The 13143-nt window shown below is 41.9% G+C and overlaps 1 protein-coding gene across 1 annotated transcript in view; it reads left to right on the top strand.

Moving 5' to 3' along the window:
- The window catches only part of col7a1 (collagen, type VII, alpha 1), a 64265-nt gene that overhangs the window by 32462 nt on the left and 18660 nt on the right, over nt 1-13143 (top strand). Inside the window, exons 63-87 of the mRNA XM_075459984.1 lie at nt 98-169; nt 304-348; nt 689-724; nt 1052-1087; nt 1591-1695; nt 1770-1835; nt 1988-2023; nt 2104-2139; nt 2231-2278; nt 2379-2414; nt 3164-3289; nt 3413-3622; nt 3707-3742; nt 3821-3865; nt 3963-4079; nt 4168-4239; nt 6726-6770; nt 7611-7646; nt 9453-9488; nt 9584-9628; nt 9732-9764; nt 9892-9954; nt 10089-10124; nt 10793-10873; nt 10978-11046. Of these exons, the coding sequence (XP_075316099.1) occupies nt 98-169; nt 304-348; nt 689-724; nt 1052-1087; nt 1591-1695; nt 1770-1835; nt 1988-2023; nt 2104-2139; nt 2231-2278; nt 2379-2414; nt 3164-3289; nt 3413-3622; nt 3707-3742; nt 3821-3865; nt 3963-4079; nt 4168-4239; nt 6726-6770; nt 7611-7646; nt 9453-9488; nt 9584-9628; nt 9732-9764; nt 9892-9954; nt 10089-10124; nt 10793-10873; nt 10978-11046 (1566 nt within the window). The remainder of the gene's footprint in view (nt 1-97; nt 170-303; nt 349-688; nt 725-1051; nt 1088-1590; nt 1696-1769; nt 1836-1987; nt 2024-2103; nt 2140-2230; nt 2279-2378; nt 2415-3163; nt 3290-3412; nt 3623-3706; nt 3743-3820; nt 3866-3962; nt 4080-4167; nt 4240-6725; nt 6771-7610; nt 7647-9452; nt 9489-9583; nt 9629-9731; nt 9765-9891; nt 9955-10088; nt 10125-10792; nt 10874-10977; nt 11047-13143) is intronic.

Below are 13143 nucleotides of genomic sequence, written 5' to 3'. Positions count from 1 at the left end.
CGGACTATCTTTTGCACATTACTTTTTTCTTTTGGTTACGATCTTAAACTAAGGTTGCACAATCCTCTCTGAAATATATGTTGGTCTGTTCTGCTAGGGTTTACCAGGACTCAGAGGCGAGCAGGGTCCCCAGGGGCCAGTTGGGCCTCCAGGCAATTCAGGGACACCTGTGAGTCCACTCTACAGCACACAAGCTTTTAGATTGATATAATTCCTTCCCCATCGCCCTTGAATTGTCTTTCCACTCTCTTTATGTTTTTTGAGACATAATTTTCTCAAATGGGGATTGTTGATATTTTTCAGGGTAAAGCAGGTGAAGATGGAAAACCTGGCCTTCCTGGCAAAATGGTAATTCTTACTGTCCTAAACATAGTTTTCTCGTGTTTAGATTCATTCATTTTAATATTGATGTGACTGCTGATTCTGCTCAGCAAGAGTGTGAATGTTATGAGTTACCTGTGGGTTTATTTTTCTCTCTGCGTACATCTGTTATCGTCTCTTTGGTGATGGCCACGGTGCAGTGAACACCACCTGAGAATGATGTCTTCTGATCAAAAGCTCTGCAGATATTTATTACAGGGCCTACATAATAGTTGTCCTTAGTGAGTCACTGAAGTGGTGGAACTGAGCGGTCCTGCAGTAGGCTGGCCATTATTCATTGTGTAATGCATCTTGTGTCGACTCACAGGGCGAGGATGGAGTGCCAGGTGAAGATGGCAGAAAGGTCTGTGACTGTTTATCGGTCTCTGTGATTATCTGGCAGGATGAATGAAACTTAGCCCTGTGAGCGTTACTCAGTGGAAGAAATCTGAACTGACCAATGTGAAATGAGTGTATTTGTGAAAACCTTTTTAGGAAAGTTTAGACTTTTGAAAATGCGGCATCTCTACGTTCTTTTTGAGCCGCTTTTATTTCTCTATGACACGCCACACATAAAAATTTGACTACAAACAAGCAGCCGTTTTTAAATATGCAGGATTATTTCTGAAGTTTGTGCTCGTTATGTCTGGATTCCTCTGGGAACCTGAACACTGCTGTTTCTAATTTTCAGGGGGACAAAGGAGAAGCTGGAGCAGCTGGAAGAGATGTCAGTTTTACAAAACCCCTTTCATATAATTACCTCTCTAATGCGTTTTTATTGATAGTTTGTTTCTACGCTGCACCCACTCTCGTTGCACCTCTCCCTCCTGTTTTGCTCATGTCTTCATTCCTTGTCAGCTTTCTTTCCCGCTCTTCTGTGCACCCCCTCAAATGTCCATTTATCAGCGGTAGTTTGCTCTGAGTTTGACATCACACTCTCACTCTCTGCTCAATCAATAGGCTTCTTAGAAGCGGCCATATAGATTCGCCAGCTTGATGATCAAGCTTAGCCTTTAAGGGAAGCCACTTCTGAGAGGAATCCAGAGGGGCGCCAAATGTCACAGTGCTGTTTTCATGTGCAAATTCACATTAATTATCTCTTGAACATCAGTGGAGGGGTGGCAGCACCCACCTGCTTTGAGTTTAGAGTTCACCTTCCTCTATAGTGCAGTAGAAAGCGACTCTGTCTTAGAGTGAATCTCTGTTGTGTAATTGCTTGTGATTTTTCAGGGCCGGGACGGGCAGAAAGGGGATCGTGGTCCTGCCGGGCCTTTAGGCCCCGCCGGTCCCTCGGGAAATCCTGGATTGCCCGGCAGCGTCGGTCCTCCTGGACAGGTGCGAGTGACGCAGACATCTGTAAATAACACAAACATATTGACATTTTTGCTGATTGATGCATTCTCCCTCAGGTTGTGTATGTAAAAGGAGCTGCAGCTTCACCCATCCCAGGTCCACAGGGGCCCCCAGGAACGCCTGTGAGTCTCAATGCTTCTCCTGAAATTCACTTGTGTATTTTTCACACACATGATTGGTTTTTGTAAGTATCGCTCACTCACCAGTCGCTGTGAGCTGCTGCGTCTCTCCCAGAGTGTCTTGATGTTTTTATTGCCTTTTCTCTGTCCTTCAGGGGGTCCCTGGAATTCCAGGAGCCCTGGGATCTCGGGTGAGTAGCAGCTGTTTTTGCTGTTTGCTTTCGATCAATAATCTTTGGCTCGGTGATTTTTACCTTCTCTCTTGTCCCAGGGGGATAGAGGTCTGGCTGGCACCAAAGGCGATGCTGTAAGTCAAACTCACCCCCCGACATCGTTAAAGTGTGAAATCGAGATTTCACATGTTTTGCGTTGAACCTTTGATTTCTTGTTAATGGTAGGGAGACCCAGGAGAGGATGGAGCTCCGGGTAAACCTGGGACTGCAGTGGTACGCAGCAAATCGTATCATGTCATGAAATTCTTAATTGTTTGTGTTTTTTATACTTCTGCTTTTCTGTTTAATAATGTGTTTGCATTTCACCGACCAGGATGTACAAAAAGCTCTGGCAAGCCTCGGTATTCTGGTAAGTGGACTGTTCCTAGTCTCTGCTGTCATTTATGCATTTTCACATGTTGTGCTTTTTAATACAAGGATAGCAAATAAAGACAGACAGATAGAATGACATATCTGTGATGCTGATAAGAACTGAAAGGCCATTTACGCCATTAATAATGCAATAATCCTAACAGTCTTAATCTCAGCCATACCCATACCATTAAGAGTCAAAATGTTATTGTTATAAAACTGAAAGTATCATCAAACCGGTTCACCTGGATTTAGTCCCCACATTCTAATGCAATGTTGAGTCACTCATTTAATATTCTCATCTACTTCCCTATTATTTGACGATATATTTGCCCAGCCCTACTTTTTACACTGGTCAGGAAACCTGCAATTGCACTCACGTATGGCTTTTGAGAGCAATTTGACATTTTTTTTTAGTTTTTCGGCATTTACTCCCGTGTCAGATGACAAAGGGTTTTATTGGCTCTTTGGCTCAGACTGATGGAGACGCAACACCCAGGTGCATGTGTTCATATTTGACGATTCCTGGCCAAACTTATCTTAAAATAACTTTCAGACTTTAAGTTACTGGACTCGGGACAGGAACACAAAAGACTGTAGCCATCGTATATTTTTTTTTTAAAGTTTTTTTTTAACACAAATTTGTCATGATCTGCCTTCAACTGAGGTCTGAAGCATGTTACAGTCGGTCATCTGCTGCTGAAAGGTGCGAAGCCTTTCCATTTAGGATTTTTCTCCTTCACACAGGCATCTGACCTGAAGGTGGTTGTGGACAGGAAAGACACACTGCTGGCTCTTTCGGCGCTAAAGCCACAGAAGGGTGAAAAGGGAGACCGGGGTGAATCTGGGCTGAGAGGTCCATCAGGTGCAGATGTAAGTGTAGAGACTTCCAGTCAGATCAGAGAAGTCCACATGGAGCAGTTTGTTTTAATGTCTACAAAGATGTCAGTCTACTGAAATCTTCCTCCTCTTTTTTTGTGTCCTGTTTCGCGTCAGGGTGCTCGTGGTGTACCGGGTGACAGGGGAGCCAAAGGGGATCAAGGTGAGCGAGGGCTCATGGGACAAACCGGCCCCCCAGGAAGAGCCATCGGTGAACGAGGACCAGAGGGACCAGCGGGGCCTGCTGGAGAGCCTGGCAAGCCAGGAATACCTGGCTTTCCTGGAAGAGCTGGAGAGCTGGGGGAGAGTGGAAGACCAGGAGAGAAGGTAAAGAAGAGATCTGGTGAGAGAAATGAGGATTTTCTCTTTGATTCGACATGGGTCATGATGTCATGTGAATCTTTATTTCAGGGGGACAGAGGAGAGAGAGGTGACAAAGGAGAAACTGTAGGTATCTATGCTCGATGCGAATAAAGGACTTTTATGATTTTTGCTGTAAGCTGAGAGTTTTCTATTTTTTTTCAGGGTAAAATCGGATTAACAGGACCAGCTGGCCCACAAGGTCAAAAGGTGAACATTTCTAGCTCTAGTTATTATTGTGGTATAACTTTTTATACACGATATAGTAAATATAGATAAAGAGCTGAGCTCAATCTATTCCTTGTAGGGAGCGTCTGCTGATTCAGTACTGGCTGGTTCCCCTGGGCCCAGAGGCCCTCCTGGACTTGCAGGACAGAAGGGAGAGCCTGGTGCTACAGGACCATTAGGACAAAAAGGGGACCGGGTAAAATATGCACAGAATATGAAAACACACGGAGGTGTCTAACTTTATGTTTCTTAATACAAATTATCTCTAATGATATGTATTACAGGGTTTTGTGGGACCTCGTGGTGAAAAAGGAGACAAAGGGGAGTTTGGTGAGAAAGGACGTGATGGCTCACCGGTGAGATGGCTCCCAGTTATGATTCAATTATAGGTTTAATGTAGCAAGCAGAAACACAGTTTATTGAAAGTGTGTTTTGTTCGTCAGTGAGGTAGGTATAAAGCAAATTGACTATGTTTTAAGTTAACCTTTGCAAAGCAGCTGCTTGCTGAAGCTCAGGTACTCTTGACACTTCCAAAGAGACCCTCTCTGTGTGTGAGGGTTGTAGCTGAGTGGACCTGATTGAGACGAGAAAGGAGGGCTAGTTTTTAAACAAATAGATATACTTTCAGTGCATTTTGTATTCCTGAAACTGCATCATTACATTTGCAGTGACAACGAGGCAACCAATTCTATTTTCCTCTGGGAAAAGGGTGCAGGGACCCTTGTCCCCCTCGGATCTTCCACCTAAAGCTATAAACTTCTGCAGCTGTAGCAATAAAGAGTGTTCAAACTTTTATATTTTCTCACTATAATATTGAAGGATAACTGCGGTATTTTCAACATTAAGCCTCTTTTCTGAGTCGTCTGCAATGTTTTAGAACCCCCCTCACCTCTTTTTTTGTTTTCTGCTGTCTCCAGTATTTGCCTAATTTTGATTCTTCTCAACCTGCTTCAGAATGGCAAGTCGTGTGCATGTCCAAAAAGGTCCGTAAAAGCACCATAAACGTCCGTTCATGCTCGAACTATTTTCTTAGCCACCTCACAGCCGTGGATAAACTTCCGCTCAGCAGTTCGTCCGTAGGCCAACTGAGCGACTGGACTGCAGCTAGGTATTATCCTGGTTTGCATTTCCGGTGCGAGAGAACTACAAACATCTCCTCTTTCCGGTTTCGGTGGCGGAGTAATATCAACGAACATCCAGGTTTCAATAGAACTCAATTGGATTTACAAAATGTCAAATAAAACACGACAGAAGCAACTTTTCGCAACGAAATTTGATATGGATTACCAGTGCACACCAGTAACCACTCCGGTGAGTTGATGATTTTGAAAACGGACGTTTATGGTGCTTTTACGGACCTTTCTAGACATGCGCATGACTTGCCATTCTGAAGCAGGTTGAGAAGAATCAAAATTGGGCAAATACCGGAGACAGCAGTAAACATCAAAAAAGCGGTGAGGGGGTTTCTAAAACATTGCAGAAGACTCAGAAAAGAGGCTTAATGTGGAAAATACCGGAGTTCCCCTTTAAGCTTGTGCCAACTCATAGACTGAATATAAGAACTCGAACAAGCAACTAGGCAAGGCAATTCAAAGTGCTTTATAGCTACATAAAATCACACTAAATAAAATCATTAAAACATAAAAATAATCATTAATTAATTAATTAATTAAATTAAAAAGCGAAGAGTGCAGATAAAATCCTTTCAGGTGTCATATGCACAGCTAAATAGAACTGTTTTCAGCCTGGATTTAAACATTGTCAGAGTTGAGGCCTGTCTCACATCTTCTGGAAGACTGTTCCAGATGTTAGGAGCATAAAACTGAAACGCAGCCTCACCTTGTTTAGTTCTGACTCTGGGCACCAGCAGGAGACCCCTCCCTGAGGTTCTCAGAGCCCGAGTTGGTTCATATGGCTCTAACATGTCAGAGATGTACTTTGGCGCTAGACCATGAAGAGACTTGTACATAAGCAGAGCTGTTTTAAAGTCTATTCTCTGAGCAACAGGAAGCCAGTGCAGAGACCTGAACTATGATGTCACCCACTAACACTGACTAAGCATTTGCCCGCGTCAGCTTTGGATCTTCTGGAGCCAGAAGTGACCAGAAGGGTGGACCTGGAGACTAATATTTAAAACCCGACTGGATAGAAATATCCTAATATGATGCATGACTATTAGTTATTTAGGACCCCAGCACCTAAAGTTTGTGATATTGTAGTGTTTATATTTTTTCAAAAGAAGCAGTAGTACTCAAAATTAGGCATTTTCAGTGTAACAAGATAGAATGTCTGGAAGATCAGTTGGAGGGGGTGTGCAAACATAGATGTAAACGTGGCATTTTCCACATGTTCAGATACACGTGGTACTGAAATCAATACAAAAAAGTTATCAAGGTGCCTCAACTTGACCATTCTTGTTACATTCTGGATGTATTGTGAAGAAAACGCAAATATTTTGACCACATACTTTTCGTCCTGCCTCTTTTGTTCTCTAGACAGACAGTCCCCTCCCCCATTCCTCATATTTCCACCCTGTGAGAGCACATCTGCAGCGGAAAATGTCTGAACCTAACACCTTTGGTGTTTATGCGTGAAAACAACATTTGGCTGATTATATCACCTGTCCGTCAAGCAGCACCTTAAAAGCTTGGTTATTTAAGGCTCCGCTGAAATCTACGTTTTTAATCTTAAAAAAAGCAGAAGTGTGGTAATAATATTCTGTCACATAATGTACGTTCTTTTCACTTAAGTCATAGCAAGAAACTGAAGCATATTTTTAAACCAACTCCTTTATGGTCTTACTCAGTTGTCAGATGTAACAACATGTGATCTGTAATTTCAGGGATCGCCTGGAGAACCGGGAAAACCTGGTCAGGATGGGAAACCGGTAAGTGGAGAACTCAATGTGGGCTAAGATATTAAGGTGGAATTCCAATCAACAGTCCTCTATGTTTGCATTTTCTTTAAGAGCTTTGATAAAGCAATGACTTGTGTGAATATGTGATGAACATTTGTTTCAGCAGACTTGGTGAGTGTCTTTTTTTTGCTCATAATTATTAAAGCAATCATATACTGTACAGCAAATAATAGAATCTGCTGAGTTAATGCATATTTGTCCTTTTTCGATTTACAGTAATGTAATCTAAGAATGATTGTTAGCTTTTTGAGGAATATGAAACCAGTGAGATTGCAGATTCTGATAAAAGACACAGAATTTTTGTCTTTTCCTTTTAAGACATGTTCATTGATAAGTAGAAGCCTCAACACAATGCTGGGAAGTTCTGTAATTCACGATTGTCTGTGTAGCTGTCGGTAAATGTATGAAGAAAAAAGGCGAGATATTAGGTACTTCCTCACACTTTTTTATTTTCCTTCCCGGCATGTTGGAGCAGGGCTCAGCAGGGCCTGCTGGTCCCCGAGGCCAACCAGTGAGTAAACAGTAACCCAGTCTGCTTTTCGGGCCTGTTCTGCAGAGTTAAAACCACTGGGTTGGCTGTGAGCACAAAGCAGATTGAGTTTGCCTATTCGCCCCTTCCAGCGAGGCTTCATAGCAACTCTTTATTTGCAACTCTGCAACTAACTCCTCACTCTCTCCCTGTCTTTCGTTTGTCTTATCTCTGTCCATTTCCTTTTCTGTGTTTTTCTCGTGTTTCAAATCTGTTCTCCACCCAACTGTCCCCCCCCACCCTGCTGCCATCCTCTTTTCGTTGTCTTTCATCCTCTCCAGGGCATGCCTGGGTTCCCAGGAGTTCTTGGCAGACCGGTAGGTTCGCTGCTGCTTGCTGGCATGCTTAAGCTCAGCGGGTTGGGAAACCATGTCACGTATGAGATACAAGTGGGAGTGGACCAAAGTCACTGAGATGCTTGAGGCTTATGGTTTAGACAGCAAGTAGCTTGAAAGGTGCAACAAAAGGAGCGTTGCCTATCATCAGGATGCACACACTGTGATGCGCCTCCCAGGTCACTGCTTTAATCTTAATTCATTTGCATTGGAAGCATCCATCTGGGAGTTGAGGTTTGGGATAAGAGTCAGAACCTTGATCGGTTTCTCATTAAATGTCCCCAAACTATCTCTGTCAAACTCATGAGTTGACTTCTGAAGTTAGAATTTAAATTAGTTTTAAAACATCACAGATTTAATGGAGATGAAAAGAAGTCAGACGACATCCCGAGGTGGAGTGCCCTTCAGGATCCAGTCTACAACAGTGTGTGTCTATGTGTGTGTGTGTGTGTGTGTGTCTGGAGCTGGGGGTGGGGTGGGGGGGGTACTCCAAAAGTACTTACTGTTAAGTCTGCTTATCGTGCATGCAGCTGTGCCTGGTTTCTGTCTGCTTATCCCTTGCACAGCACTCATTGTCAGAGCTTAACATGCAAGTGTTGACGTTGTTGTTGACCATCTGTTTGTGTTGTCCTCATGTTTGTGTTTGTATATTTATGTCTCCTAATGAAAAACTGTCGTCAAGTCATCTGTCTGTTTATGACGTTCTCTATGTTAGAAAATTGTTTTCTATATGTTATATATGTGTGTATATACACACACATACATATATATACATATATATATATATATTATATCATAATATAACATATATTCATATATATAAAATATGATAATTCTGTGAAGGCATTCCTTTAAGTATGTTACAATTTTACATTCTTTAAAAAAATCAAACTGTTTATTCCTTTTTTTTTCATTTCTTGCTGAGAGTTAGTAAAAAAAGGCCACTGCTATCCATAGACTGAAAATAAATTACGAAGCCTTGAGTTCGGCATTCGATGGTCACCGTCTCGGCCTTTCTTGCGTCAGAGGTAATGGTATTTTGGATAAGAGTGCAGAGCTTAGAGAGACGGAGCTTCTAAAAAATGGGCAAACACACCCTGATAATCTGATGTGGGATTCAATCGCTTTTCTTTTATACCTTCAACTAGACTTAAATGGGCCTAAACTGCCACGTCATCTGACAAAAATCACCATTTAGGTCAATTAAAGCCAAGGTCTGTGCAGTGAATTTAGCTATACTTACATGTAGGATGATCTCTCACTGAGTGGGAGTTAGAAGCAGCAGATTTTCTTGAATATTTACTAAGACAGTCCACAGCTTTGTGGCGTTAGACATACTTTAGTCAGTAACTTGATTTCACTCCCACGTATGTGGACTAGAATAAGGACGGTGAAACAGTTATATGGCACGATCGAGCTCTAATCGTAGTTCGACTTAACAGTGCATGTACGGTAACTCTGCTGTTTGGTGTTGACATCTTAATACTTTTATACTTTACTACTATAGACAGAAAACTATACCAATTTTTTTCCAGCCTGTGCTACTACCAGAATTTACCACTAACGTTGAGTTCAAGACTGGAAGCAGATAGCCTGACACTAATTAAACATTTTATAATCTCTCATTTGTTTAATTCAAAATGTGGCGACCAGGAAAAATCCATTTCATGAATAACATGTGTATTATTCACAGCTAACTCTCATCAAGAAAGCCAATAACTGTTCCTTTGTGTGTGAGCTGGAGTTAAACATTTTTTGTAAGGTGACTGCATTCATTTTTGCTCACAGGGAAACCCAGGAGAGCCTGGCATGAGGGGGCCAACTGTAAGTACGACATGCACGAAAACGTATACACACTGACAGTCTCTTATTAACAATTAATAGCAGGAGTTTAAATGTTGATGACATGTTTTTATCAGGGCCCCATGGGTCCCAACGGCCTGCCGGGTCAACCAGGTGTAAAGGTGGGTTCACTGCATTTTCAAAAGTGTTGCTATGCTATGCTGCACGTACAAAGTCTGGTGTTGTTTCTTTTCTTTTTTTTTACAAAAACTCCTTTTTTTACAGGGTAATCAAGGAGAAGCCGGCATCGGTGTCCAGGTAAGATAGCCGAGGTTCTCTTTTAAAGCAGACATTCAATTGTCTTCGTATCCAATCACACAGCTGTCAAAACATTTGAGCTGTACTACGGATATGCTGTGTTTGAGTTTATTTCTCCTCCCCGCAGGGTCCGCCTGGTGCTCAAGGGAGCACAGGTCTGCCAGGACCACCGGGTCCTCCAGGAGCTGTGGTACGTGTTGCCATCAGTCACAGCTTCCCTTCAGAGAGAGATGCTTTCATGTTTTCTCATCAAATTTCATTGAAAGCATCATGCTGTGTATCAAAATATGTTCCATACAGCACTGTATTTGCTTGTCCCTGCAGGGTCCGCAGGGCCCCCCGGGACTGTCGGGGCAGGTGGTGAGTATTTAATCCCTTTCTGGCTGCTGCTGCTGTTGCTGCTCCGTAGAGCAGAGTGAGAAAAGGAGAAATTGGAATAATGTTTTGTCCCTGTGTCGTTTCACTAGTAACTGAAAATGTGAAGGTAATTAAACAGAAATGCTAAAACATCTGGAACAAGCATTGATTGATTAATGGCAGCTTCTGCTCCATTTAGTTGTTTTTCGGGCAACATTTAAGTACACGGTGCTTACATTTTATCAACAGAGGCCACCATTTTCAGCCTCTCTTCTTGCTTTTAGTATGATTTGCTGTGCCTGCTGGTCTAATTAGAACGAATAGAATAACATGCAAGTACATTATTACCATGATACATTGTAAACTAAAAATGTGCCTCTGAAGTGATGCACTGATTAGAACCAAACATAAAATACCAGAAGACTGATTTTTAGGGAACTCATTAGAAAAACAACACGTTGTGTGTTATTGTTATCCGTTGCATTGTTGATGGTATGAACCAGCTGGATTATGTGCAGTGTTTCCGGATGATTAAATCAAAGAATTGAAGACAAATAGGTAATTAGGCATATTTTGAGTGACTAATGTTCACATGCAAATGTGACTGGATGTATTTAAAAAAAAAAAGGAAACAAAACACTGCATGTATCAGGGTATTTGCTACTGCTCAGGGTGAAGCAGGTAAACCTGGGGTTCCTGGAAGAGACGGTGTCCCTGGTAAAGAAGGAATACATGGATTATCAGGAAAGCAGGTACTCTTTATGTGTATCTTCTTGTGTAATATGTACCTGTGGTGTGCAATACGTTGTAAATTTAAGTCCTCTTCAGTGTTAACGTTGTGTAATTTGTTCTTCAGGGTATCGCTGGACCTCCAGGTCAGACTGGCTTAAAGGGGGAGCAGGGAGACAGCGGCCCTCCAGGGAAGGTGAGAGCTTGGTCTATCTACTGAGCAGCCTCAGGTTAAAAGGACGGTTGATGCTGTTGCTTTTAGATTAGGATATTATCCCACATATCCGCTGCACATCCACATCTGCTGCAATCACATGTAATGCATACAGGAAATCATCCATGGAATAAATTGCTGTTCGCAAGTAAAAAAAAAAACATTAGTGCTATTACAAGCTTTCTACTGCAAGAGTAATAGCACTAGATGGTCCTTTTCAGTGTCTTCTTTCAGCAGCTGTAATAAGGCTGCTGTTGACTTTACCCCAAATGGTGCTTCAGATAAATTCCTCTGCAATTTCCAGTCTTCCTGAAGCCCCACTCTTTGTCCCTCTGTTTGTATTTGACATTTTAAAAGAATGTCTGACGTTTCGCCTCTGTTAGCACTTATCTGCAGCACTCTCTGAGTCATGAAGCTACAGGAAGTAAGAAGGCAAGAACTTCATATACCTTAGAAACAGAAAGAAAGAAAACTATTGAATTCACCACTTTGGCCAGAATCAGTAGATTTGATATTTTGTTCGTGCATAGTTAGGTCAAGCTGCGATATTAGCTCAAATAAGCCATTTAATTGGATTACTCTCCTTGTCCCAGTGAGCATGCATGGGACAGGACTGTACACAGTTTATTGACAGATGTATGTCAGACTCTGGTATGATAGTTGGGGATATGACTTCTCTTGGCTTTTTAATTTTTTGTCCCATTGAATGTATATCTGCAGCAGCAAATAAACTCCCAAATTCATTATCTAGGGGTGTTTGTCCGACAATGAAAAATCTGACTTGGTCAATTTTTAACGTGTTATTTAAAAGTCCCTTTTAGAAAGTAAATGTTTTTGTTGAACTAACACAACAATTAGATTTATTTTTGTCATATCAACGTACTGAATGTCAGGGTTATTTATTCCGGAAGCTGTTAGCACTGTAGCTGCTTTTAAAGTAGGACTTATTGAGTTGAAATTGACCATTGAAACTCCATCCAAACCCCCTCAGGTTTCTACACAAAGAAATAGTTGATGCTTGGGATTATTTCTGTGTTACTCATATTAAAACCTTGCCACTGACATTGTAATATTTTTGCTTGCCTAAATCAGTACTGGAATGACTGCAGACATCTGTTAGGGACTGGCTTGACATAAAACCTGTGCCAGTTCTGTGAGGATCTCAATTATGTCAGCTCAGTAAGAGTGAAAATGACAGAGAAGGTCACTTTTTTATTTTTGCACTGCATCGCATTTTCTCAGATCACATCATCATTGTCGAAAGCCTTACTGTGATTGTCTCTGTTTGACTTTTCACTGGAGACTGTTCAATCTTTACATATACTACACATAAAAAACACTGCTAGCAGACAATCTAACATCAATCTTCTTTATCATGTTACATAACCTTTTGATGAATTACTTCTGACATGCATTCAATACTTTCTCCAACACAGAGACAGCAGATCCCTTTTTGTCTGAAGCACAAGCCATCAAACTTCATAGCCTGGAGCGTCACTTTTTGTGATGCAAAACATGTCTGTCTGGGTTGCTGCTGGATTTTATAATGTTACACACAGAAGCACCCTCATTTACAGGCTACTCACACTTAAAATCAGTGTTTTCTGAGCCATGAAATATTGCATCTTTCAAAAAGAACACAAACAAATCTCCCTGTTGTGTCTGTTATCACCTTTTCTTTCACATCTTTATTGTTTCCAGAAGTGCTTGTTGTGCCAAATATATTAACATTTTTGTAAATGTTTGCATGTAAACATTATGACATTATTGATCTTCCTGTCAGCTGCACAGTGTTTCCTGGTGGGTAGCACCGTCACCTCACAGCAAGAGGGTTCCTGGTTTGAATCCCGGCTGGGGCCTTTCAGTGTGGAGTTTGCATGTTCTCCCCGTGTATGCGGGGAGAACATACACGGTACCTCGGCTTCCTCCCACCATCCAAAAACATGCATGTTAGGTTCACTGGTGATTCAAAATTGTCCCTCGATGTGAGTGTGAGTGAGTGTGCATGGTTGTGTGTCTCGTTTGTCTCAATGCGGCCCTGTGATGGACTGGCGACCCATCCAGGGTGTACTCTGCCTC

The sequence above is a fragment of the Odontesthes bonariensis genome, chromosome 3 (genome assembly GCF_027942865.1).
Source record: "Odontesthes bonariensis isolate fOdoBon6 chromosome 3, fOdoBon6.hap1, whole genome shotgun sequence".
Lineage (NCBI taxonomy): Eukaryota > Metazoa > Chordata > Actinopteri > Atheriniformes > Atherinopsidae > Odontesthes > Odontesthes bonariensis.
Note: the sequence above shows the minus strand (reverse complement) of the source record. Positions and strands in the feature narration are given on the sequence as shown.